Here is a 27,495-nt window from a genome sequence, read left to right on the forward strand (position 1 = left end):
ATTAATCCAATTTATAAATGAGAAATTTTGTGAAATTTCAGACACCCTCTGTCATCATATAACTAAATATAACAGATAATAAAGTACCATGGACATCCTCGAGACAATTCTCTAAATATTTGCATTCCTGTGCTTTGCTTTTTGTTCTGTTTTGGTTTGGTTTTTTGAGACCTTTGGAACCTGTCCCGGAACTCACTCTGTAGACCAGGCTGGTCTTGAACTCACTGAGATCCACCTGCCTTTACCTCCAAAGCGCTGAGATTAAAGGCGTGCGCCACCACTGATCAACTACTTCGCTATCTTTTATCACAGCCCCACCTCCCCTTTGCTTCAGATACTTAGTTCATTTCGCTGTTTAAAATATTTTGGGCATGTAATTGCTAGCACTTGACAGTCTGAGGCAGGAGGGCTGAATTAAAGGCCAGCCTGGGCTACAGAAGTTGTTTGCTTGCATTTAACTTCTCAGAACACAAACATTTCCTCTTAGGGTCAAGCTACTGGGGTCTTTTTCTTTTTCTCCACGTGGTTCTGAGGATTAAACCCACCTGCTAAAAGAACCCCCCCCCAACACACACTTTTTTTTTTTTTTGAGACAAGATCTAAATATACAGCCCAGCTGGCATTGAACTCTCAGTCTTTCTGCCTCAGCCTGCTGATGCTCACAGTGAAGGTGTGCCCCCATGTCCATCTTCTCCCTAGCCTTTACGTACAACTGAGAACAAGGCAGACCAGCACACAATGATCCATCACAAGCCGGTTCTAGTGCAAGCAGAGCAGGAATGGAACAGAGTTCATATGAAGCCTTACTAGATCTTAAGGGATGTCCCATTTCAATCTCCCTCCCTGGGCCTTTTCTCTCCTGCTCTACAATCAATCCAGTTAATGTGCTTGCTTTTAGGGTTCAAGGCAACAGAAGATTTGTACATTAACTGTGCCTATGTAGATGTCTTTAATCAGGATGGCGGCCGAAGCACAATGGTTTGTCTAACCAACTAAACGAAAGTGCAGACATGGTGTAAACAGTTCACCCACTCTCAGAGTATGATTTCCATTCCCACACCCTTTCTCAGTTAGAGCACATTTTTAAGAGGCAAAGGCAGCTTTGAGTGCTAAACAAACTCACACCAAAGGGCATAAGATACGATTAGCACCATTTCTCTTTGCACAAATGATGCGAGTGTATGCTTATTAAAAAGTCTTCTGCTCAGTACAGTTTTGGAGCTGACCTTGCTATACTCTGAGCAAGTAAATATAGACACAGAAACAAATGCAGACAAATAAGATAACAGCTGGGCAACTGATCCATGGACAAACACCCCAGTGGAGGAGACTCAACCAGAATTGAACTGAATCCTGGGAGTGCAAGGCATTGAGGACAAGGTGGATTGTGTTCCCTGGCAGCTGACAAGCCACTGCTGGCTCAAAGGTAAAACCAACTCCCTGGGAGAACAAGAGACTGAAAGAGAATCTTTTAAGCCAAGAATGTTTTCCCATTTGGGAATTAGTCCCCACCCCCACACCACCACTCCAAATACTGAACATCAAGGCTAAATTAATTCCATGAAAAACAATCATTATCTTTGCCAGCTTTTATTCCTGTTTTTTTTTTAAGTATGCAATTTCTTTCACATATAAAGTGCAATGTATTGTTCTTAATTCTACATGAAGTAATTAACCATAGAAACCACACCTGGGATAGGACCTGGGCAATGCTGAGACAGGCTAATTTTTCTGAAAATCTGAGTGATGACAGAAAAGCCATCAACTGGGTCCCATGCTGGGCGCCCTTAACTCCCCTGGATACCTAGAAAGGAGGCAGGTGGAAACACATATGAACTCCCAGCTTCAGCGACACGCTCTCAGCAGTGGTTAACTCCCTACAGCAGTGGTGGCACCTGTCACTGCTGGGCTGAGACTAAGGCTGACCACAGTGGCTGCGGTCACCAGGCCAGGGACTGATCGGCTGAGTATTTTCAAGCAAAAGGAATGTGTGAACTTGAATACAGCCTGAGTACTAGAGAGTTGAATATGGCAGTTACCATGGTGACAGAGTGGCATGAAGAAACTTAAGAGCTATCACTGCTTATAGGATCAGTTGGATGCTGGGGCCACAATGGACATGGAAGAAAACTGAAGCCCCAGCAGCAACATCTACACTGGTGTGTCTTGGAGTTACCGTGCAGTCACAAGTGCCTCTGGATGGCTAACTTCCAGAAGCTGCCCAGTAATCAGCTCCATCTTCACCAGAGTCCTTCACAGGCAGAGAACCTGCATAGCTGCAGCTAAATCAGAGAGGGCAGAAACTTCGATACATCAAGAAGCTTCTCCAAGCTTCTCGATTTTTTCAGAAGGAAACAAAACTTGCCTTAGGAATCAAACTAGAAGAGACTGGAGGCACAAATGTGCTCTTATCTGCAGGAAAGAGCAGGCACTCAGACAATGCTGGCTTAGTCCTCAACACAAAACACGATCCTGGGCAGGGTATGTCTTCTAGAAAACACTGTGGATTAGTGGCCCAACTTGCCACTTCTTTTTTCATATTTACCCCAGGCTCTGCTTGTTAGTTACATTTGTGTGGCTGTTGAGGGTTCCCACTCACATTCTTAACTATTTCCAGAAACTACTAATCAAGACTGTAAGCTTACAAATTCCAAATCAGAGTCTCCTTATTTTGGGAAGGGAGGCTTCTGTCTGAAACTCACTATGCAGTCCAGGCTGGCCTCAAGTTTGCAGCAATCCTGCCTCTGTCTCTCTCTTAAGTGGGGGGTTATAGGCATGCGCCACCACACCCAGCTCAATGTCTCTTTACCCAAGCCGATCCTCCTTTCTTTAGGATCCGAAACAGAGAGGAGCAGGAGGGAGGATGCAGCAGCGACAAGAGCCTATAGCTGGGCTTTGCATCCTTCCAGTGACTTCACAGAGACAACTTATTCTGTGCTGACTGGTCCAGTCTCCTCTCAACACCCTAGAAAGGCTTTTCCATGAGAGCCTCTACCCAGCTGCTTCCATTCATCAGTTTAGTGGTTGCAATTACATACTCAGTGCCTCCATCTTCCAACTGGGAGAGAAAGCGCAGGGCAGCAATTTCAGCAAAGGTGACACCTCCGAGGAAAAATATCAGCGTGACTCTGTTTTCTCCTGGTTGGCCTAAAATGTAAACATTTCACAATTCAAAAATATCTATTACTGTTGCCTCTTGAAATAGTCCCCCCCCCCATTTAAAAGTCTATAAACGGGCTGGAGAGATGATGGCTCAGCAGTTAAGAATGTGTATTGGGGGCTGGAGAGATGGCTCAGAGATTAGGAGCTCTGGCTGCTCTTCCAGAGGTCCTGAGTTCAATTCCCAGCAACCACATGGTGGCTCACAACCATCCATTATGAGATCTGGTTCCCTCTTCTGGTGTGCAGATATACATGGAAGCAGAATGTTGTATACATAATAAATAAACCTTTTTTAAAAAAAGAATGTGTATTGTTCTTGCAGAAAAGAGTTTAGTCTTCCAGCCCCCACATCAGACAGCTTGAAACTGCCTGTAACTGTGTGCACACTGGTGTGTGTGCGTGTGTGCTCACGAGAGCGCTCCTAGAGAGGTCAGAGCCATCTCCTGAAGCTACAGTTACAGCCAGAGCTGTATATATTTAAAAACCACGAAGTATAAAAAGGTCAAGTGCATCTTGGCACAGCCAGTTCACTTGAGACCCTGAAATGCCTATTTTGACCTTAACACCGAGTCCTGGGGGCACAAACAGCTCCAAGGCTTCCAATGTACATTAGCAGCTGACTGCACTGACTCTTAGAAACTTTACAAATGTCTTTTACAAAGCAACTGCACAACACGAGCCACGTGAGCAGCACAGACTGTGGATGGGAGATAACTCACGTTTCTTCTGCAGCCCGGTGGGCAGTGACTGCCGTTCTTCAAAGTGGGGCCCTGGGAGAATTCGGAGAACTTCCTCGATGCTCCGCCAGCCTGGCCGGGAAAGGAGTTGAGCAAGTCGCACACTGAGTGGCGCATAACCACTGTACACATAGGATATGTCTGTGGGGTTCTGTCAACAGTTAAAGAAAAATACAGAGACTGAAAGCTACCCGCAGTTTTTTGGTAACTGAAGTTATTTGATTGGGAGGCAGAAACTCAAAATAGCCCTTGTGTGTGTCGTACTCCAACCCCCTTGGATGGGCTTCATGCTTAGCACTCATGGCTTTACAGTTTCCTTTTTTAAAAATTTATTTTTACTTATGTGGATAGCATGTATCTGTGTGTGAGTTTGTGACTGTAAGTGTGCAGGCACCTGCAGGGTCCAAAAGGTGCTGGAGTTACAGGAGCTTGTGAAGCACATGATAGTGGTGCTGGGAACTGTACTTGGGTCCTCTGGAAGAGTAGCAAATGCTCTTAACCTCTAAGCCATCTCTCCTGCCTGACTTCACTTTTTTCATTTTTTTTTTTTTTTTTTGGTTTTTCGAGACAGGGTTTCTCTGTGGCTTTGGAGGCTGTCCTGGAACTAGCTCTTGTAGACCAGGCTGGTTTCGAACTCACAGAGATCCACCTGCCTCTGCCTCCCGAGTGCTGGGATTAAAGGCGTGCGCCACCACCACCCGACTTTTTCATTTGTTTGAGACAGGATATAACTGCGTAGGCCAGGCCAGTCCCAAACTTACGATCCTCCTGCCTCAGCTTCTGGAATGCTGGGATCACAGATATGCACTTGGGAGACTGAGACTAGAGGATCAAGGAGTACGAGGTCACTTGCTATATAGGGGTTAGAGGCTAGCCCGGATTACAATGGGGGGGGGGAGAGAGAGAGAGAGAGAGAGAGAGAGAGAGAGAGAGAGAGAGAGAGAGAATCCAGTGCTAGAGTGCATGTTTAGCGTGTGTGAGAGCTGGGTTTAATTTCTAAAACCAACAATAAAACAAACATAAAGCCCTCACTAAGTAGCATTCAAAAGAATTGGAATGGGGCACCAGGAAGGCTCTTAGAGCCCTTGCTAGGCAGCAGGTGGGTTTGAGGGGCAGAAGGTCAGAAAAGCAGTGAACTAACACTGTCTGTGTGATAGAACACAAACTTGGCAGCATCACACTATGAAGAATGTAAAGCCAGGAGAATCTTTGCAGACCAAGAGCACAGAACGTGTAGTGACATTTCTATATGTCTAGATGCCACCTGGCCACAAGGGTGGCGGCCTCTGTGAGGCACATTTTAGCCGTGGCAGGAGCTGCTTCCTTCCCTTCCTTGTGCACAGCTTACGGGCTCACACACAAGGGACGTTTCTGTGAACTACTCTCCCTGGTGTCCCCCGCACCTCTCCCCAGGGCCCTGCACCCAGAAGCCTGTAGGTGTTGTGCCCACACTCCCATGACTTCTGTTTGTGCCACGGAACACCTGGAGAGTGGACAACAGCCTGTGGCCTGGCCTGAACATTTTGCCCTACTTACTGGTCTGTGACACACATGGAGGTCAGAAACCCTCAGTCACACAATTCTCTCTGATTCCCATGACAAATTTCTCTAATAACTCCTGTTACCTGTCCTCCGGGCCTCAGCTGGGGTTATGGATGCTAATTGCAGAACAGGTTTCTAAGCATGACTGATTATTACATTAGGTGCCATTCCCGTGGGAAGGGCTCCTTGACTAATAAGTGTGAAGAGAGTGATGTGAGCACCAGAAAGCGCAGGTGCCTTCACACCTCTCTGTCCCAATTGGATGTGATATGCCTGGCTCCCCCAAACTCCTGCTGCTGTGATTCTCCAGCTATGATTGTCTGTAGCCTGGAACTGCAGGTGACAACAGCTGGTGAGAGTTCCACGCATGCTCACTAAATAGGTAAACGTAGAGAGATGCCTAGACATCGGAGCAGATGTACAGATTACGGTGTGTCCCCTGTCACAGTGAACTACTAGAATCAAGCACAGGAACAGTATCTTACCTGTTCATTGACATCATCCATCCAGAGCCGTAATGTTTTCCGAATCGTTGGGTAATTGTTTCTGCCCCCTGTCTGAGCCTTTAGCAGGCCAGCCTTCTCAAGGTTGTTCAAGGTCAGTATGTGTTCATAGCCATAGGTCTGAAGGAGAAAGCATTTGGCAGTGATTTTAGGTCAGGCAAAGGGCTTCTGCAGATTTCCAAAGAGGAGCACTCCAACAAATCAATGTGGTTTGTACCCCAGGGCTCATTAGCAAGGTCAGAACTGTGTGTGGTGAGTGCAGGGGACAGGGCAGAGGGCGCTTTCACTGAGATGCTCAGACTCTTGCCCACCCATATTAACCCTGCTCTTCGTCTCATGGATGATTTAAAGTGATCGTTTATGACCTAACTTGAGAATTAAAAGAAATTAAATAATTAAATCTATATACAGTATACACTTAGCTCTCAAAAACAGTATCTGCACACTAGTGAGTCCTCTAGACACACTTAAGAACAAAAATAGTAGTAAAATATTGCACACAGAATTGTATTTCTGGTTTTTAAGAGATAAGTAATGGCTAACCCTATGGAACACCTGCGATGCTTCACAATCCTCACGTCAGCAACCTGTAGACTGCTGCATCCAGCCATGCTAACCCTGAAGCAATACTGTCTCCAAGCCTGTGTATAAACATCCTGCGTGCAAAGAAGAAACAGGAGCAGGAAGGAAGCAAACCAGACTGTTGGCCTGCATTCATCTGAGGAGAGGAAGGGAACTGAAGTGGGGCTGGGGAACTGTCAGTTTGCTCCACATACTCCTCCATTACTAGAATCCCATCAGAGTTTCTGTCATTTGTGTAACTAAAGAAAGAGGAAAACAAAACCCATAAAAACTAACAATATATTGAGCACTGACTGGTAATAGCAAATAAATACTGCCTGAGACATTCAAATGGGAGAATTGTTTTTTTCAGACAGGGTCACACTGCACAGAGGCCTGGTTGGCCTCTGTCTCCCAAGTGCATGTGTACGACATGCTGCCAGGCTATGAGAAACATTTTTTTTTTTTTTAAATAGCAGTGAGTGTTCCCCTCCTATAAAGTCTAACAAGCTAAGCCTGTTAAGGAATGACCAGAAATTTGTTCCATACATGGGCCGTAGACACACACATACATGCAAATCAAAGAATGTAATAAAATTTTTTTTTTACAGAGGCTAGCAAGATGCCTTATCAGGTGAAGATGCCTGCTGTCAACCCTGATGGCCTGAGTACGATCGCTGGGTCCATAGGTGGAATGAAAGAGCTAACTACTAAAAGTCGTCCTCTGTTCTCCACAGGCATGCCCTGGCATACATGCATGCATATGCACATGGGCAAACACACATAAACATGCTATATAATTAAATACATAAACATAATTTTAAAATGTAGATTAAAAAGATAGTGGTAATAGTCAGGGCTTGTGGGAAGGCTCAGAGGGAGAAGCACCTGCTACCCTGCCTGGCAGGGTAGCACACATGGTGTGCTCACACCATGTGTGCTACCTGTGTGTAGCACACACAGGTGAGCCACATGGAGGTGGAAGGAACAGACTCTGAAGTTGTCCCGACAACCCCCGCCCCCCCACCATGGCATGCACACACGCAGTAATAAACAACAGGTTCTAAAAAACACAACAAGATCTTGTTCACACTACACTAAACAGTTACATTATTAAAAGACACTTCCCTTCTCAGCAAAAAAAACATCTTTAGCTTACTACCTGGAGAATTTCCCTTTTGTAGTAGTCCAGAACCTTCTGCTTGAGCCCACTATTGCACACAGACTGAAGGCAAACCAGTCTCAACACCTTGATGAGCGGATGCTTCTGGGCAATACAGTCCTCGATATAATTGTTGACCTAGGAATGAAGTATAAACAGACTGACTATTCCAAGGACCTAAAATAACTTGGTATCTTCTCTATTCACCTAAGGCAGTGGTTCTCAATCTGTGGGACAAGACCCCTTTGGGGTCAAATGACCTTTTCACAGGGGTCACCTCGGACCAATTACATATCAGATATTTACATCTCAATCCATAACAGTATTGAGATTACAGTTATGAAGTAGCAATGAAATGTTGTGGTTGGGGTCATCACAGCATGAGGAAGGTGGAGAGGATATGTGATGGGGAAGGGCTGTTTCCTTACTTCCTGACACCTGCTGAAGGTATCTTCCCCTCATCCCTATGCCCCCAACCTGATGGCCACCGTACAAACACACCAGTATGAGGCCATGAGAACATCACTGGGCAATCAAATCGCCTGCTCAGACACATCTACTTCATGGACAACCAGCTTAGTGGCTGCCAAATGTTAGGTTTATATAACTTGGTCTACCTAAAAAAAAAAAAAAAAAAAAAAAAGATACCAATAATTTACATAGCAGGAAGTGACAGGAATACTTTTAAAAAATAGGAACTTTTGCAAATTGAACAATTAATTATTTTATTAGTGATGGATAATTAAAGAAATTACATAACAAAATTTTTTTAAAAAGTTAACCTGGGTTGTTTGTTGTTGTTGTTTTGAGATAGGGTCTCCTGTAACCCAGAGTGGCCTCAAACTTGCTACGTAGTCAAAGCTGGCCTTAAATCTTCCATCTCTCAAGAGCTAGCATTACAGGTATGTGTGTATGCATGCATACGAGTTGTTGTTATTTGCTTTAGGACGAGTATTGGGTCTGAACCCAAGATTTCTAGGCATGTTAGACAGGTACTGACCTATTAATGACCTACACCAAAAGGCAAATACAATTTTTTATTACACACACACACACACACACACACACACACACACACAGAGAGAGAGAGAGAGAGAGAGAGAGAGAGAGAGAGAGAGAGAGAGAGAGAGAGAATGCACAAATGCAACCAAATCAATGGTTGAGGGACAGGTTGCCTGATGCTTCAGACCTTCAGTCTGAGCACTCAGAAGGCAGAGGTAAGAGGATCTCTGAGTTGCAGGCTAGACTGGTCTACATATTAAATTCCAGTCCAGCCAGGGCTACTTGGTGAGTTTAGGTCTCAAACAATAACAACACAGACAACACCACAATGGCGGACCGCTTAGGTGATGGACTTTAGCTCTGGGGGAGAACAGGTTCCCACATACCTTATCAGTGTCTATCCCAGACATGAACTCCTGCTCCACTGTTAACTTATCAAAGAAGTCTTCAGACGCTAAAATGTAATCAGAAAATTTTTGACTTAGAAATTCCAGTGTCAGCTGGTTTGAGTGCTATGCTTCTGGTCATAAGCAGGATTAGCAAACAAGGCACACTAAACCAAAAAGGTGGAGACTTGGAGCAACCAGGAAACCAAAGCGCTGAGTGGTACTCAACGCTCACTGCTCCTTCAAGGTCCTTTGCTTCAGATGCCACTGGGCAGGAGTCTCAGTGTCAGTGAGCACTCATGTCCCCAGGACAAGCCTCCTGTCATCTGACTCTGACCTTTGTCACCAGCAGACAAAGGACTACTTTTCCAACCCTGAACTAAGATTCAAAGCATATTTGTTAACACTTGGTCCTGAACAAACACCATTCAGTGCTCAACACATGCCTCAGCTTCTACTTCAGTCAGATGGACTTGAGTCAGGATTTAATACATATCTCATGAGGCTCTTTGTGACAATTCTGTAGGAAGTTTTTGTTTTGTTTTGTTTTTTAAGACAGGGTTTCTCTGTGTAGCCCTGGCTGTCCTGGAACTCACTCTGCAGATCAGGCTGGCCTTGAAAACAGAAGTCTGCCTGCCTCTTGACTGCTGGGATTAAATGCATGTGCACTGGCTTAGTTAGTTTTTTGAGGGAAGGTTTAGTGTAGCCCAGGCTGGTCCTGAACTCATTATGAACTGAAAATGACCCTGAGCTTGGGATCCTCCTGCCTGCAACAGCCCCAGTGCTGATGTTACAGCACACGCCACCAGGGTGGGTAAGTACACTACTGACCGAGCTACATTCCCAGGCTCTTTTCTTTCTTGTCTACGAGTCTCACAATGTGCTCAAGCTGTCCTTGAATGTATTGTCTTCCTGTCTCAGCCTTCCAAGTGCTAGGATTACGGGTACCCTGCTCAGGGGACCAAAGCTAGAGTCCCAGCACCACCCCAGGACAGCATACTGTTCTAATTAAATAATCCTTCACATAGGAAAACATAAGGAAAACATGAACTGCTTCATATCATTACTGGGGCAATCTTCTGGATGAATGCTTTTTTCTTATCCATATTTCAGGTACTTTAACTCATGATTAATAAATCATTTTTTAGAGATTTTTTGTGTGCGCCTGGGTGTGTCTGTGCATGGGTATGTGCATATGAGTGCAGGTACCCTCAGAGGTCAGTGGGATCCCTGGAAGGAGTTATAGGCAGCTGTGAGCCACCAGCTGGGGTGCTGGGACCTGAACCGGGGCCCACTACCTTAAAAAGTCATACACTTACTTCTCCTGTGACATATGCGTGACGCTAAAATGGAACTGACTGCGGGTGGCTCAGTGGTCAGGCACTTGCTTCACACTGCTTCACACCAACAAGCCCTGCTTTGAACCCTAGCACTAAGATAATAAAACAAATAGATCAAACACAGCGAGCCTTCCCAAGGAAGGACCAAGGTGCTGACGATCAGGGTGTTGGATGATGTATACACAAGCCAGTCCCAGGTGGGAAGAGCCACAACAAAGGGTACTTACTGGTGACATCTTTGATTAATTCTGCAATTGAGGTGTGGTTGGCGAGGGAGCCCCTGGCGGCCTGCATGTGGGGCAGCTGGGAAACGAACTGCTTAATCTCCCCCACTGTCTTGGCGTTGTGCCTCTCCTGCAACAGAACACAACAGGCGGCAGCGCCATGAGGCAGGAGAGCATCCCAGAGGGTGTTCCGTCAGTATCATCACGAAAGGGAAAATGCAAAGCAAGTTAAACCCAGCTCTGAAGTCACAGATAAGGTAAGCACAGTGGCATGGTGCAGCTCCCTCCCAGGACACACACACACACACACACACACACACACACACACACACACAAAGTGCTACACAAAAGGGAGCCACAAACAGCAGAAGACGTCTAGGTCAGGCAAGCCAGAGCAGACTTATAACCCCAGCACTCGGAAGACAGAAGGATCAGAAGTTTAAGGTCATCTTTAGCCATGGGACCATTTCAAAAACCAAAAGCAAACAGCAAAAAATTTTCTATTTAACAGAAACAAATCCCACCTGGCATTAGATCTCAACAGTGAATGCAGCCCATGAATACAGTGAACCTCGACTATTGACAAGAACGGTTTGTTTATTTATTTATTTATTTATTTATTTATTTATTTATTTATTTATATTTTAGGTGCATTGGGGTTTTGCCATGGGTGTTGGGTCCCCTGGAACTGGAGTTACAGACAGTTATGAGCCACCATGTGGTTGCTGGGAATTGAACCCTGATCCTCTGGAAAAGCAGTCAGTGCTCTTAACCTCTGAGTCATCTCTCCAGCCCCAATAAGAATGTTTTAATAACATCATCCAAAACAATCTACAGGAATATGGAGCTAATCCACAGGTAGAATCCCTAAGAAAGGTAACACCAGGAACACAACAACAAAAGCAAAAAGCAGTTTTCAAGAACTCTCCCTGTTTCTGTCTCTAGAGTCTAAACAGACATTTCGTAAGTCTACTGAATCCCCACATTTCAAAACCAGCTCAACAAGAACAAACTGGTTAAAGACCAGGGGAGGCAGGAGGTGGTAATGAAGCTGTGGGCGGCTGGGGATTTTGATCTCATTATCATTATCGCACATGTGGGCTTCCCGGCCACTGCCATGCTGGCCAGACCTCAAGTGCTCCCCTGGAGCTGCACACTCCATGTCCATGTCGAGTACAGCTGGCATTCTCTAGGGAGGAGGAGAGGGTAGAAGAGAAGGTCATGGGAACTCATTTAGGAAAACGTCAACACCCATGCTCTCACATTTCCTAAAAGAACAGGAACCTTTAATACAGGACTGCTGTTACAGGTCTGAGGAAAAGTTTTAAAATGATGAAAGCCTAGGCTGGCGATGCAGCTCCAGGGTACAGCACTGTCCAGCATCATCAAGGCCCTGGGTTTAATCCCTAGTACTAGAAAAGTAAATAAATAAATAAATTTTTAAAGAAAGAAACCCTTAGGTCCTCTTGAATATGCAGGTATTAGAATGAGACAGATGTACTATAGTACAGCTTCTTTTGAAAAAAGATTTATTTTTAATTATGTGTACTTGTGTGTGTGTGTCTATGTGTGGGTGTGTCCATGTAAGGCCGAAAGGGGGCCTTAGATGCTCTGGAATTTGAGCCACTCAGTGTGAGTGCTGGGAATTAAACTCTGCAAGAACAGCACTCTCCATTGCTGAGCCATCTCTCCAGCCCTAGCCCAGCTCCTAAAGTGTGGGTCACAGTCCATACAAGACTGTGTAAATGAACATGGGGGTCACAAAAAGTTAATTTCTGAACATGCATTGTCCACAAATGAACTGAAACACGTTTCTGGCAGTGCTTACTGAAGCCTTGGCCATGAACACAACATGGAGCCTTTGAGGGTATGGGTCCTCATACCATTCCAGCCTCAAATGCTGCCCAAACACCGAGACTCAGACTCAGCACTACTTCATACTATGAACTGCAGTGTCTTCACCATATGAAAGATATTTGCTCTTATAGAAATATAATGGTTTAATTACAAAATCTCACTATTTTCCTTTAAGAGTTCTGGGCCAGGGCTACATAGTGAGACAAAAAAAAAAGAAAAAAAAAAAAACCAAAAAATTCGGGCTGGAGAGATGGCTCAGTGGTTAAGAGCACTGCTTGTTCTTCCAAAGGTCCTGAGTTCAATTCCCAGCAACCACATGGTGGCTCACAACCATCTGTAATGAGATCTGGTACCCTCCTCTGGCCTGCAGGCAACATGCAGACAGAACACTGTGCACATAATAAATAAATAAAAATCTTAAAAAAAAAATTCACAATTTTGAAAATGCTTAGCTGAGCATGCCTTTAATCCCAGCACTAGGGAGGTAGAGAAAGGCGGATCTCTGTGAGTTTGAGTCCAGCCTGGTCTACAGAGCGAGTTCCAGATAGCCAGGGCTACACACACACAAAAAAAACTCTGTCTTGAACTCCCCCCACAAAAAATGAAAAAAACAAAAACAAAAGCCAACAACAAAAAAAGTGAATACCTCCTGAGAAACATTACTTGAGGGTGGGCTGGTCTCTGGCTTCCATATGCACAGGTTGGCAAACACACACATACACACATGCTCTCTCTCTCTCTCTCTCTCTCTCTCTCTCTCTCTCTCTCTCTCTCTCACTCACACACACACACACACACACACACACACACACACACGAATGCATATACACACACACAATGGAGAGATCTATTAATTTCAATGATTTCTTTTTTTCTTCCTCCCCCCCCCCTTTTTTTTTAAGAAAGGGTTTCACTTGTAGCCTGCATGCTGCCTCTTCCTATCAAGTGCTGAGATTAAAGTGGTGATCGATCCTGCCCGGTTCCAACTATTTCTGAAATGGCCCTAAACACACGGCTGCCATTCTTTACTGTATATTATATAGGAAGGGGCAGTCTCAGCACTCATAATTATAAAATCAAAGTATCAATCCATTTTGTGTGTGTGTGTGTATGTGTGTGTGTGTGTGAGTGAGAGAGAGAGAGAGAGAGAGAGAGGGAGAGAGAGAGAGAGAGAGAGACAGGGCTTCTCTGTGTATTAGCCCTGGCTGTCCTAGAACTCCTTTTGTAGACCAGGCTGGCCTTGAACTCACAGAGATCCGCCTGCATCTACCTCCCAAGTGCTGCGATTAAAGGCATGTGCCACCACCACCCAGCCAATCCACTCTTAAAACCACTGACGATGCCCTATGTCCTGAGAATCAAATATTCAGCCAACATCCAATGTTTTACATAAAAGTAAGCAAAGCACGGGCACCTCCCTAACAAGCAAATTTGCTTTTGTCTTTAATAGTTGGTAAAATTATGAACCCGTCAAATAAATTTCCGTATGCTTTGTTAGTTTGGTGTGTACCTGTCTTACAGACCTAAACATCTCAGGCAAATAATAGTCTGAGCTGCAAACACTTCTGCTGTGACCAGGCCCACTGTTCCCTCCTCTCACTCCCAGGAGGCAGGTGGCAGTCAGGGCTTGTCTCACCTCAAAGGCTGCGGAGATAATCTTCGCTTTCTTGCTGAGCACAGAGCCCACAGCATTGAAGTTCTTGTCTCGGATCTCAGCGTAAAGCTCCTCCGCAGAGTTCAGCTGAAGCTTCTTCGCCTCTGTGGGAAGGTCCTTCCCGCCGCTGCCACCCTGCTTCTTGGGTGCAAATTTCTCTGGTGGTAACTTCACATAACCTGAAGTTGGATGGAACACGCCTTTAATCCCAGCACTCAGGAGGCAGATCTCTGTGAGTTCGAGGCCAGCCTGGTCTACAGAGCGAGTACCAGGACAGGCTACAAAGCTACATAGAAAAACCCTGTCTTGAAAAACCAGGAAAAAAAAAAAATCCTACATTATGGAATCTGAGGACAGAAGGTTCTGACCGACAATAAAAGGTTCTATACACAGGTGCTTTGACTGAATGTAAAATGATACAAATGCCCAACATTAGGTGAGTGACTTCACAAACCTGCAAACACTGTAGATTGCAATATTACATCCCAAAGTGCTAAGAGAATATTCATCATTATACCAGGTCAAAAGAAGTTTAAAGCCAGCCAGGTGGCTCAGTGGATGACCTGAGTTCAATCCTTGTAACTCAGGTGGTGGAAACAGAGAACCAACGATATAATTGTTCTCTGTCCCTCACATATGAAATTTAAGATGATTTGTATAATTTGATCCCTTTTCACTCTAAAATAAATTCTGCAAAGAAAGACATCCAACATAATTTCTCACATTTGAAACACTAACAGAATCAAATATGTTGGCCAACACTAACCAAACAAAACATGCTGTGACCTCTGGCCTAATCACTCATTAAGCCCAAACTCTAGCTGGTCTTCCAAGACTTCCACCTAGTGACCCAACCTCCCAAGCAGTTACTGAGGATTTCACCATCTGCGCACGACAACTCCCGGCAAGCTGGCTGCCCCGACTCCCAGCATTTACCACACTGCTTGCTCCTCTTCTGAACCTCCATATAAACTTTACTCCTCCTTCCAAACCCAGAAGCTCTCCTATTCTCCACCATCCACACAGGGCTAGCCTCGACTCACGAGCAGGCACAACCAGGGCAAGGAACATCTGGTCAGCCTGTGAGTCAGCGGTGTGCTCAGATGTCTAGCCTTAGGCTCACAAGACTAGTCAGCACTTTTTCCAGTTGTGCTCTGCCTTCTATGCAAAAGGAACTTTCTGAATAACCTGTGGACAGAGTAGGTGGACCATTTATAGCCTTAGGCTGAGTACCATGGTGACTGTCTACAGCCTAAGGCTGAGTATGGTGATGACTGTCCATAGCCTAAGGTTGAGTACAGTGGTGACCATCTATACCTTAGGCTGAGTACCAAGGTGACTGTCTGTCTATAGCTTAAGGCCGAGTATGGTGGTGACTGGTCTACAGCCTAAACTCCCAGCACTAAGGAGCTTAACCAGAAGACCAGAGCTCAAGGCCAGTCTGGGTTACAGAATGAGACTTTCTCTCAAAAATATAAAAATCAGAGGGCCGGTGAGAGGACTCAGTGACTAAAGGTGATTGTCACCAAGCCCAATGACCCGAGTTCAATCCCCAGTACCCACGTGGTAGAGTGAGAACCACACACACAATACACAAATACATGTAGAAAAAGGTTTAAATAAAGTATGACTAGAATATACACATATATGAAACTGCCAAGGAACAGATTAAGAATATTTTTAAAACATTCTTTTTTTATTCTTATTTTACGTTCTTGGTGCTTTGCCTGTATATATGTCTGTATGACGGTGTCAGAAGCCCTGTAAATGGAGCTACAGACAGACATGAGTTGCCATGTGGGTTCTGGGAATTGAACTCAGGACCTCTGGAAGAGCAGTCAGGGCTCTTAACCTCTGAGCTGTCTCTCCAGCCCCAAAGAATATTTAGTTTCAGTTTTTGGGAGGCAGAGATAGAGATACCTATGAGTTCCAGGCCAGCCTGGGTCATATAGTAAGACTAGGGCTCAAAATAAACAAATAAGAGTAAGATACTGAGCCCTGTGGAAGCCCTCTCTTCCCTTTCACTACTTCCCTGTTCTGTGTGTTCTTATTTGGTGATTTGTTCACTGTACGTCAATGACACAGAAACAAATACGAGCACAGTTTATAATGGGAATAAATAGGCTGTACAGTTTCTCATGGTCTACATTTGTGACTTTCGTGGCTCTGCAATGTTGTTATCATTTTCTCAACTACTTAGAACAGCCTGGAAAATAAACGGCAATGCAAAGTTCCACACAAATCTCCCTCAAGTTTTCTGGGATGATTATTACTCAAGTGACTTACATTCTCAGGATCTTTGCAGGCCAAGAACTAATAGCATTTTTTGTTTGTTTGTTTGCTTGTTTGTTTGAGACAGGGTTTCCCTGTGTAGCCCTGGCTGTCCTGGAATTTGCTCTGTAGATCAGGCTGGCCTCAAACTCAGAGATTCATCTGTCTCTGCCTCCCAAGGGCTAGAACTAAAGATGTGTACCACTACCACCCAGCTCAAGAATTAACAGCTCAGGAGGCAGAGGCAGGTGGATCTCTGTGAGTTCAAAGCCAGCATGGTCTACAGAGCAACTGCCAGGATAGGCTCCAAAGCTACACAGAGAAACCCTGTCTCGAAAAAACCAAAAAAAAAAAAAAAAAAAAAAAGAAAGAAAATGAATCTTTATTTGTGATAATTCACACCCTAGTGTAATCATAACACTAGGGAGGCAAAGACTAGCCTGGACTACACAGTAAACTCCATGTAAGCTTGGGCTATACTCTGTTTCAAGACACAAGGTGGGGATGGGGATTAGAACCATGGAACTTTGCATTCAAACAATGCTTAAGAACAAACCATAGAGCATCAGCTCTGCATGGGGGAGGGGGGAGCACGCCTTCTATCCCATTAATGACCAGCGAAAGCTGATGTCACTTCACATACTATTCTGAATGCCGTAAATCTCATCAATGAGTCCTTCGTATGTCAGCTGGGTGGCAAGCGGCGTTAGTAGATCCACATTGCGATCCAGCAGCAGGAGGTTATCGAACACGGGAAACACTGAGTTTTGGCTTCCTGTAAACTCCCTCTTCATCCTGACCATCATGTTGGCCACTTGCTGGAAACAAAACACGGGATCAAATGAAGCCTCCTGGGAACTAGCAGAGTTTAAGATTCTGCTACAAACAAAACAAAAATCAAAAGGTTAAAAAAAAGAGAGAGGCTGGGCGTTGGTGGTGCACGCCTTTAGTCCCAGCACTTGGGAGGCGGAGGCAGGCAGGTCTCTGTGAGTTCCAGGCCAGCCTGGTCTACACAGTATCAGACCCAGTGACACTGGCCACATGAAAAAGTTATATTCTAGTCTCTGGAAACAGTGAGATAAGCAGCTGCTGTTCAGAGAGAAACAAGGGGAGCTATGAGCCTCTGGTCATAGCTTTTTTTTTTTTTTTGGTTTAGTTATTTTTAGGGCATGAGAGATGACTCAGTGTTTAAGAACACTTACTGGTCTTGCAGAGAACTTGGGTTCAGTTCCCAGCCCCCACCTTTGGTGGCTCACTCACTACCATGTGTAACTCCAGTTACAAAGAATCCATCCGGACACCCTCTGGCCTTCGTGGGTGCCTGCATAAACACACAAGATCCACCTACATCCGGCTCCATATGAAGTAAAGTAAATTTAAAGATGATTTAGTTATTTTTACTTTTGGTTATATTTGTGTCTGGGTGTGACTTTTTGCATACGAGTACAGCGCCCACATTGATCATAAGAGAACATCGGGACCATCGGATCCCCTGAATCTGGAAGTACAGGTGACTATTACCTGATGTGGTGCTGAGAACCGAACTGGGTCCTCTAGAAGAGCAGGAAGTACTCTTCACCACTGAGCCATCTTTCCAGACTCTGGTCATGTTTTTGTCAAGAGATCAATACTAAACATTGTGTCACCTGTGTGTTTGGTCACCTGATGATATGAGTCATTCATACAGGACAGAAGGCCAAGAGCTGTGACTCTGGCCCAGATGGACCTTATCTGATGTATGACATTCACTGTAAGTCACACTACACACCTCACACCATGCTTAGGAAGCATTTAAACAGCAAAACCACCCAACAAGTGAAAACTCGTGAGAAGCCTGAGATGACACTTGTCACCTTGGTCACCTGTGTTAACATGTCCAGTGGGTGCGTACTGACTAGAGAGTGATGTATGAACTGCAGGAAGGAGACGAAGTCCTTAACACGGAATGCAAGAGTGACAAGGGTTGGCTGTGTCTCTAGAGTTTCCCTTTGACCACTATTCTGGATAAAACAGAGGGTTCTCACCCGAGCGCACTCTCCTTTCCCAAAGATGTGGGGGATGGTCCCATACAGTGCCTGCAGGGTCATCAGCCCCTTGGCTGCATGGTACAGGCTAGTCTGGTCGCCATCCAAGTAGCACTCCTGTGGAGACAAAGACCAGTTACTGTGGGCCATCCACTTACAAGTCAACAATGGTGGTTGGGAGTGGTGGTACAGAAGAATGAGCAGGGCCACAGGAGTCGCAGGCCACCCTGGGCTACATGAGACCCCATTCAAAATAAGCAAAAGATAAAAATGAAAAACATGAAGTGAAAAAAAAAAAAAAAAAAAACAGAATGGTTCTTTTGTAGCCCAGCTTGGTGGCACCTAGCTTTAATCCCAGGAGTCAGGAACAGAGGCAAGAAGATCGCTGAGTTCAAAGCCAGCCTGTTCTACAGAGCGTTCCAAGTCACCAAAGGACATACAGTGAGACCTTGTCCCATAAAACATAAAACAAAACAAAACAAAAAATGGTATCTTTTGTCCCAAGGCCCCCACTGTTAACTACCTCAGAGTCTCTTCAGTACTCACAGCCAGAAGTAAGAATAAGACCCAGGGGCTGAGGAAGGGACAGTGGAGTTCTGACCAGAAGAGGGGGGCTGTCCCAACAAAGACATCACAGGAGTCTGTGCTTCCTTCATTCACACTGAAAGCCTTGTCTGTGACTCCTCTAGCTGCTGCTTTTTACCTTCCCCCAGCACAACAGCCCAGGACAAGAATGCCATGAGACCACATGTTCTGAACACTAAAGTGAGAGAATATGACAATCCATGTTTCATTTCATCTTAAAAAGTCTTATTACTTGGGGCGCTGGTGGCTCATACCTTTAATCCCAGCACTGGGAGGCAGAGGCAGGCAGATCTCTGTGAGTTCAAGGGCAGCATGGTCTACAGAGCGAGTTCCAGGACAGCCTCCAAAGCCACATAGAAACCCTGTCTCAAAAAAAAAAAAACCAAACAAACAAACAAATAAAAAAAAAAACAAACAAAAAGTTGTATGACTACAAAGACTCTCCTTTTATAATGCTATCTTAAAAAGAAAAAAGACTTCCAAACTGATGACAGGGTTTTTGTTTTGGTTTGGACAAAGTTTTTCTGTGAAGTCCTGGCTGTACTCACTCTGTTCACTCTGTTTACCAGGCTGACTTCCAACTCAGAGATCCAACTGCCTCTGCCTCTGAGTGCTGGGATTAAAAGAGTGAGCCATCTAACCTGGCACTGCATAGTTTTTTCCCTTATTTTTGGTAGTTCTGGGAATCAAACCCAGGCCCTCAAGCACATGGTTCCACTTCTGAGCTACACTCCAGTAACAACAGATTTAACTCTGAATGATGATCATATTGGCTCTCACTGGAAACAACACTAATCACTGCGGCCCTCATCTACCAGAACAGTCAGCGAGGGAGTGCTATGCGTAAACAGGCCACTCCTCACATAGGGAACCCCACGTGGCATTTCAAGCTACAAGGACATTTTAGGATGGATGCTACTACACATTAATATTTAAAATCTCATATTTTGGGCACCAAACTTACTCACCCACACAACAGAAGCCCTGTAGTTTTTTACTAGGCTGACTTTAGATATATCGGTTTCTAGTTACTAAAATGAAGGCGCTAACACTGCATGCTGGCACTGAACATTCAGTGGGGTGAGCACCAACTCAGATTTTATACACTACACATCTCTCCAGAAGCTCGGGAACACCAAGCTGTGCTGAACTATTTAGAAACATGTGAACTCCATCACAACTGGAGCTGGCACAAACTTCAGTCCTAAAACCCAGGGAACGCACAGAAAGAATATTGTGTGTGCTAGGAGTGAGGGCCGAAGAAAAGCCTGTCTGAAAAAAAACTTAAAAGAATTCTTGAAACCACTAAAGCAAAAGAATGAGAGGTGAGCTCAGTACAGCTTCTGCAAAGATGTCTGAGACCCAGGGGAAAATGACCTCCTCATCACTCTCTACTTTAACTACAAAAAAAAAAAAAAAAAAAAAAAAAAAAAAAAGTACTATGTGTGTGACTTGTGTTTACAAATGGAGGTGGGGTGGGTGCAGGGTTGAGACAGGGTCTCACTATTTGGTCCTGGCTAACCTGAAGCTCTGTATACAGATCAGGCAAGGAGATCCACCTGCATCTGTCTGTTGGGATTAATGGTGTGTGTTACCATGCCCAGTTATTTACAAAACTTTCAAATTACTGCTTTAACTATTGGGGTTTTTGTTTTGTTTGTTTTGAAGACTCCCTATTGTGGGCAAGCTGGCCTCAGCCTCTCAATCCTTCTGTCTCAGATTTCCAGGTGCTTGGATTGTAGGTGTTTAATTGAAGACTTTAAAGGGATGAATTTGGGGCTGGAGAGGTGGCTCAGAGGTTAAGAGCAGTGACTGCCCTCCCAGAGGTCCTGAGTTCAATTCCCAGCAACCACATGGTGGCTCACAAACCATCTGTAATGAGATCTGGTACCCTCTTCTGACTTGCAGGAATAGATGCAGGCAGAACACTGTATACATAATAAGTAAATAAATCTTAAAAAAAAAAAAAAGGTGTTTGTTAAAAATCCTTCAAAATAACTTTACAGCATGTGGATGAAGATAAAGCTGAAGTATTATATAAAGAATTCCCAGGGCTGGAGAGATGGCTCAGAGGTTAAGAGCACCGACTGCTCTTCCAGAGGTCCTGAGTTCAATTCCCAGCAACCACATGGTGGCTCACAACCATCCGTTACGGGATCTGGTGCCCTCTTCTGGTGTGCAGATATACATGGAAGCAGAATGTTGTATATACATAATAAATAAATAAAATCTTTAAAAAGAAAAAAAAAAAACAATTCCCAGCCGGGTGTGGTGGCCCACGCCTTTCCTTCCAGCACTTGGAAGGCAGAGTCAGGAGGATCTCGGTGAGTTTGAGGCCAGCCTGGTCTACAGAGTGAGTTCCAGGATAGCCAGGGCTACAAAAAGAAACCCTGTCTCAGAAAACAAAACAAAATTCCTGAAAAACAAAAAAAGGGAGCTAGCCAGGTATAGATATACACATCTGTAATCCCAGCTCTTAGGAAGTGGAAGCAGAAAGATCAGGAGTTCAAGGTTAGCCTGAGCTACACGAGACCTTGTCCTAAAATAGCAAAATAGATTTGAGTCAAATGCATTGTATCCATGAATGAACATTAAACAAAATATCAAAAACAAACAAAAGTAACAATGGAAGCCAGTAGGTCCATAATCTGAGTGTTTAGAAGGCTGAGGAGAAGGATGACAAGTAAGGCAATCACAGATTACAGGGCCAGGCCACCTTTTAAAAAATGCATTGGAGGCTGGGACTGGAGCTGTCTGGAGAAGGCTTAGTGATTAAGAGCTCTTGCTGTTTAAGCTTAAATACTTGGGCTCAGATCCCCACACATGTGTATAAATGACTGAACAGGCACTTGTATAACCCCAGGGCTGTGGGCACAGATGTCTGAACCTACTGGCCGCCTGTCTCAATTCTAGTCCAGGGAGAGACCCTGACTCAAGGGAGTAAAATGGAGAGTGACAGTACAGGATGTCCTCTTCTGCTCGCATGCGCACGTGCTCGCACACACACACACACACACACACACACACACACACACACACACACACACACTAAATACACAGAAAAAGGAAGAGAATGAGAAGAAGAAGAAATAGGCAGAAAAATGAGCAGGCAATTTGCCAGAGAGAACATCCTGGACACCAGTAAACAGATGAAATGGGCCTCGCCACAGATGCAAATAGAAGTGGCAGCATGACATTTTCAGTAATAAGCACATCAAAAATGGAAGTCATGGCCAGTCATGGTGGTGCTCGACTTTAAGCCCAGCACTCAGGAGGCAGAAGCAGGCCGCAAAATCTTGGTGAGTTCAAGGCTAGCGAGGGCAACACAGTGAAACCCTGCCTTTACAGAATATAAATGTTTGATGCTAAGGAAATGTCAACCTTACTTTGAATGCACCCTCTGATTCCATGGATAAGAGGTCCCCATCAAATGGAATGAGATCCAAACTGTATTCCTCTCGATGAATAAAGGATCCCAAAACACCCAGGTCCTTCAAGCGTTGCTCACACAGCAAGCTCCGGCGTGGCACAAACAAAATATGAAAATCCCTGGTAGGGCCACGCCTGTCTTCACTGCAAGGGAAGTAACCATTATTAGCTTATGTGCTCTGTAGAGTCACAAGTTTTCTTATTTTGTCCCCATTGCCTGGCAGATGCTAAACACTGCTTAAGTAAACACATAAGGATAGACTCTTCAAGGGTCTGGAGAGGTTAAGAGCACTTGCTCTTCCAGAGGACACCAGTTTGGTTCCCAGCACCCACATGGCAACTCACAACTATCTACAATTCCAGTTCCAAGGTATCCAGTGCCCTCCTCTGGCCTCCATAGACACCAGGCTCAGTACATGTGCAGTCAAATATTCAAACACATAAAATAAAAAATAAGTAATTTTTTTTGAAAAACACATGCTAGACTCTCATACCCCAATTGTTAATCAAACTTTGATTCCAGCACACACATCACATGACTCACAAGTGCCTGTAACTCCAGCTCCATCGGATCCAACATCCTCTTCTGGCCTATACAACTCTCTCTCTCTCTCTCTCTCTCTCTCTCTCTCTCTCTCTCCTCTCTCTCTCTCTCTCTCTCTCACACACACACACACACACACACACACACACACAGAGACAGAGACAGAGACAGAGACAGAGAGACAGAGAGAAAACTAAAAACCCAAGATCTCACAACAGGATGTCTGTGATTTGTTGAAAATAAATGCTTCTTTGAGGAAATCAGTTTAACACAACAGTCTTCTATCACAGTGAGAGCTACCTTCTGACTCCTGCTTTCAATTCTCCTTTTTTGTGGACTTCCAAAATTAGCCCATATACAGCCACAGTTTTCAGGGGCTGCAGCAATCAAAGGCACCACAGAGCACTGACTGTGCCGAGAACTTCCTCTGTAGGTTGGAGTCAATATTAAGCTTTAATCAGCTCTTACTTATTTTGCTGATGAAATTAAAGCACACTACATCTGGCATTTTGAGAAAAAAAAAAAAAAGACCGTTAGAGGTTTTTGTTGCTGTGTTTTTTAAGGCAGAGTTCTCTCTGCCCATGCAGGCTTGAACTTTTAGCTAACCTGAGGGAAGTTATTTCCCTCAAGCTACTCAGAGCACTCTCACAAGCCTCCTCCCTTCCCTAAATTTCTTCCACATCTAGTCCCACTCTCCCAAAAGATGGCCTTCCAACTCTGGCAAGAGGGTGCCACAAGGCCAAGGTACTCAGAACACTAAAGCCACTATAAAAACAACTTCTAGGCAGGAAAAGTTCAACAGGGGAAAGCACCTACTGCTAACCTTGATGACCCAAGTCCAATCCCTGGGACCTCTGTGGAAGAAGAGAACCCATTCCCACCAGTCATCTTCTGACCTCCACACAAATACCATGACACACACACACACACACACACACACACACACACACACACACACACACACACACCCTCCAAAATAAATATATAAATAAGTGCAAAAAAAAAAAAAAAAAAACTTTTAAAGCCCAACTTGTTTTGAAACTCAAAGCTCTGAGGTACCTGAGCACATTCTCAGCAATTATATCCATCAATTCTAGCCTGGGTCTGACCAAAAAAATGATGTTCTTGACATCAGCTGCTGGCAAACGATTTCCTTTAAGTGTGAACATTTTTTCCACTTCATGTTCCTAGGGAAGCAAACACAAAAGGTTTTATAAATCTGACCTCTATCATCTTCAGATTTAGAAATAACTCAATCACATAGAGGACCACGCCTCAAGATAAAGACATTGTTTCTGCACAGCAGTCACACTTCTGACACAACAAGTTGTCAAAGGCACCAGGACACGGTCCCATAAGACGGTGCTGTGTACAAAGTGGTTTTTTGTTTCTGTTTCTTCTCTGAGACACCAGACATCAATTCCAGAGCCTTGTACAAGGCACATACATGAACACTGAGCTGCACCCTCTATAAAGGTTCTCCCTTCATAGAGGCTCACCCTCTATGAAGAATGTTCACAACATATTAATATCAGTGTTTATACAGATCAAATAGCTTTGTAAGTAATTATTCTAGAAGATATGTAAAAATCCCATTGCCAATACTAAGTTCAATTAATTATTAATTCTTGAGCATATCCCATATGTTGCATTACCTTTAGTAGGGAATACTGGGCAATCAGTCCAAATGGTCCTGTTAAGTACTCATCCCACACAATTGCCTATAAGAGAGGAGAAATGTGCCCTTATTGCAGATATTCTCAGGAGTCCCAACAACAGCAACAGAAAATGGCAGTTATATATAGTACAAATGTATTTTTAAAGGTTTTTCACCTCACCCCACTCCCACTAAAATAAAATAATAAAATTTTATTTTATTTTAATTATGTGTGGTTGTGTGTGCAGTTTCCTTTAGAGGTCAGAAGGGTCACATCCCCCTGGATCTGAGTTATCAGCTGCCCACTGCAGACACTGGGAACTGAACTGGCTCCTCTGGAAGAGTAGCGTTCCCTCTCCATCACTGAGCCACCTCTCCAGCTTCCAAGAAATAATTTCCTAAAATTTGGAGTTAAAATTTTTACAGACTCTCATCACATTCATAGTCTATTGCTCTAAATAAAATTTTCATGAGGGGCAGATATGATACTGGGGTCAGTAATCCCTGGTTCCTCCAGGAATGACACTTAGTGAACTATAATACAATACCACAGTCATAACACTGGTGTCCATAAATCTATTGTTATCTATCTGATTTCAGCATCCTTTGTGGTCTAATCTGGGCCCCTGTGACTTAACCTGCCTTCTTGACTCAGAAGAAGTCAACCATCTTACTTAGGGCCCCATTTTTTTTCCCAAAAAACTCGTTTTTTAAGCACCTCCATTTATTTTTCTCTTCAAGTTAGTTCTGAGAGGTCCCTAGAGAGTACTGGGGAATGATTCGTAAATCTCAGAATAGATAAAGAATAATAGTTCAAAGAACATCTCACTGCTAGGCAAATGATGGCTCGTGTCTGTGATGCCACAACTTGGTAGGCCGAGGCAAGAGAATGAGGGGTTGGAGGCTAACCTGGGTTACAAAACCAGGAACAGTCTATGCTGCCAGGAATTGACTCAAAAATAAAATGAAGAACCGTGCACACGCCTTTAATTCCAGCACTCTGCGGCAGAGGCAGGTGGATCTCAGAGAGTTCGAGGTCCAGCCAGGGCTACATAGTGGGACTCTGCCTCAAACTGAAAATGGGGGGTCGGGGGGATGGAAATTCTATGTAGTCCCCGATCTAGCCTGCCTCCCTTGTAAACTGGGTGCTTTTGCGGACAAAACGACTCGTGTTAAAGACCAAGTGAAAGTTCCAAGGGACTCCATCCTCTCTCTCGGCGTGTGTGGAGAGAGCTGCGGGCGTGGGCGCTTCCAGACCCGAGGGGACGACGCTCCCGCGGGCGGGCGGGCGGGGGGGAGAGCTCGCTCCGGGCTGGGGACCGGAGCGTACTCCGTGGTCACAGAGCCCAGCCCGGTCGCCCCCGACGCCTAGCACAGCTGCGCCAGGCCCGGCAGGGTGGCGCCGAGCCTCGTCCCTCACCTTGCTCCCAGCGCACTTGTCCAGAAACTCCCGCAGCTCGCGACGCAACGCCTCGCGCAGCACGTTCAGGTTCACTCGCCCGTACGACAGGTGCGCGGCCATCTTGCCTCACTCCCGGCATTTACCAGGCGCCGCCGCGGTCACGTGACGGGCCGTCCACGTGACCGGACTCGCCGACGTGCGTTGGTCGCGGAAGAAGGATTCCTTCCCCGAGCTCCCCCGGAAGTCCTAGGGGTGCCGGAATGGTGGTCCCTGAGAAGTGCGGGGTGGGTTGTCTGTCTGTCTGTCTGTCTGTCTGTCTGTCTGTCTGTCTGTCTGTCTTCCCCCCCCTTTTCTCTCTCTCTCTCTCCAGGAGTTCTCTGTGTGACAGCCTTTGCTGTCCTGGAACCCGCGGAGATCCATCTCTGTGCGCTCTGCCTTCTGAGTGCTGGGATTAAAGGAGTGCGCCACCACGTTGAGAAGTGCGTTTTATCAACACTGCTACACATAGAAACCCTGTCTCTGAAAAAACAAAACAAAATAAAAAAATTAGATGTTATTTGTCCTGTTTAAAAGGTACCACACGTCTATCTTAGCGGCTAAAACACTAGTGTAAAATGGTGATTGACGCCAGACTACAAAGTGTGTATTACCACACCCAGTCTAGTGTTAAAAGCGGCTTAATCTCAGAACAGACAGACCTCTGTAAATTCCAGGCCAGCATGGTTAACAAAGCGAGTAGCAGGACAACTAGGGCTACACAGGGAGACCCTGTCTCCAAGTAAACAAACAATAAATGGACTGAGGAAATAGCTGGGCAGTAAAGTGCACTTGCTGCTTTTCCAGAGGATCCGGTTTGTGGCTCCCGACCATCTGCAATTCCCATTCCAGGGAGTTCCAATACCCTTTTCTGGCCTACAAAGGCACTGTGGGCCGAGTTTATATATACCTTCAGGCAAACACAAGATAAAGAGGAAAGAGAAATGGCTTAGTGATCAAGAGCGCTTGCTGTTCATCCAGACAACCCAATTGGGTTTCCAGCACCCATGTGGCAACTCAAAAATGTCGGCAACACCACGTTATTTTTAGAGTTACTGCAAAAGCAGCAAGTGCTGTTAACTGCTTTGACAGCTCTTCAGCCCTCATAATCACCCAGTTATCTCAAATTACTACTACAGCTACTATGTTGCGAGGTATTATTTAACATGCTGCATTTGAAACTACTGTGTGGGGAGGTAGTCATATAGTCAACTGGTTCAGTAGCTATCCCAGCAATTTTGAGAGCATATAAAGTTTTGCGGGTTACTAATAAGAAGACAGAGTGGCACATGCCTATAATCCCAGCACTTGGGAAGCAGAGAAGGATAGTAAGTTTTGGTCTACATAGCAAGGCCCAGTCCAACCTGAGCTACATAGTAAGGGCTTTTCTCAAAGGCAAGGTCTAGGTCTAAAGACA

The 27,495-nt window shown here is 45.0% G+C and overlaps 1 protein-coding gene across 1 annotated transcript; it reads right to left on the reverse strand.

The window, feature by feature from the left end:
* Nucleotides 1-1,574: 1,574 nt before the first annotated feature.
* On the reverse strand, nt 1,575-26,217 carry Vps33a (VPS33A core subunit of CORVET and HOPS complexes). The gene is made up of 13 exons (XM_027413985.2): nt 26,061-26,217; nt 24,639-24,704; nt 24,043-24,170; nt 22,397-22,583; nt 18,426-18,542; nt 17,045-17,219; nt 14,113-14,309; nt 10,623-10,749; nt 9,056-9,123; nt 7,668-7,805; nt 5,927-6,064; nt 3,882-4,050; nt 1,575-3,147 (listed from the first exon to the last, which is right to left on the reverse strand). The coding sequence occupies exons 1-13, from the start codon at nt 26,160-26,162 to the stop codon at nt 2,966-2,968; spliced, it is 1,794 nt and encodes a 597-aa protein (XP_027269786.1). The 5' UTR covers nt 26,163-26,217; the 3' UTR covers nt 1,575-2,965.
* Nucleotides 26,218-27,495: the final 1,278 nt, after the last annotated feature.

The sequence above is a fragment of the Cricetulus griseus genome, chromosome 4, assembly GCF_003668045.3.
Source record: "Cricetulus griseus strain 17A/GY chromosome 4, alternate assembly CriGri-PICRH-1.0, whole genome shotgun sequence".
In the NCBI taxonomy this organism is placed as follows: Eukaryota; Metazoa; Chordata; class Mammalia; order Rodentia; family Cricetidae; genus Cricetulus; species Cricetulus griseus.

Excerpts from the sequence above, each read along its gene's own strand:
- Vps33a (XM_027413985.2), bottom strand. The coding sequence starts at position 26,162 with ATGGCCGCGCACCTGTCGTACGGGCGAGTGAACCTGAACGTGCTGCGC. Across the intron at positions 7,806-9,055 it reads CTGGGATAGACACTGATAAG|GTCAACAATTATATCGAGGA; the intron begins GTATGTGGGAAC and ends CTTCATTCCTAG. Across the intron at positions 6,065-7,667 it reads ACAAAAGGGAAATTCTCCAG|ACCTATGGCTATGAACACAT; the intron begins GTAGTAAGCTAA and ends TTTCTCCTTCAG.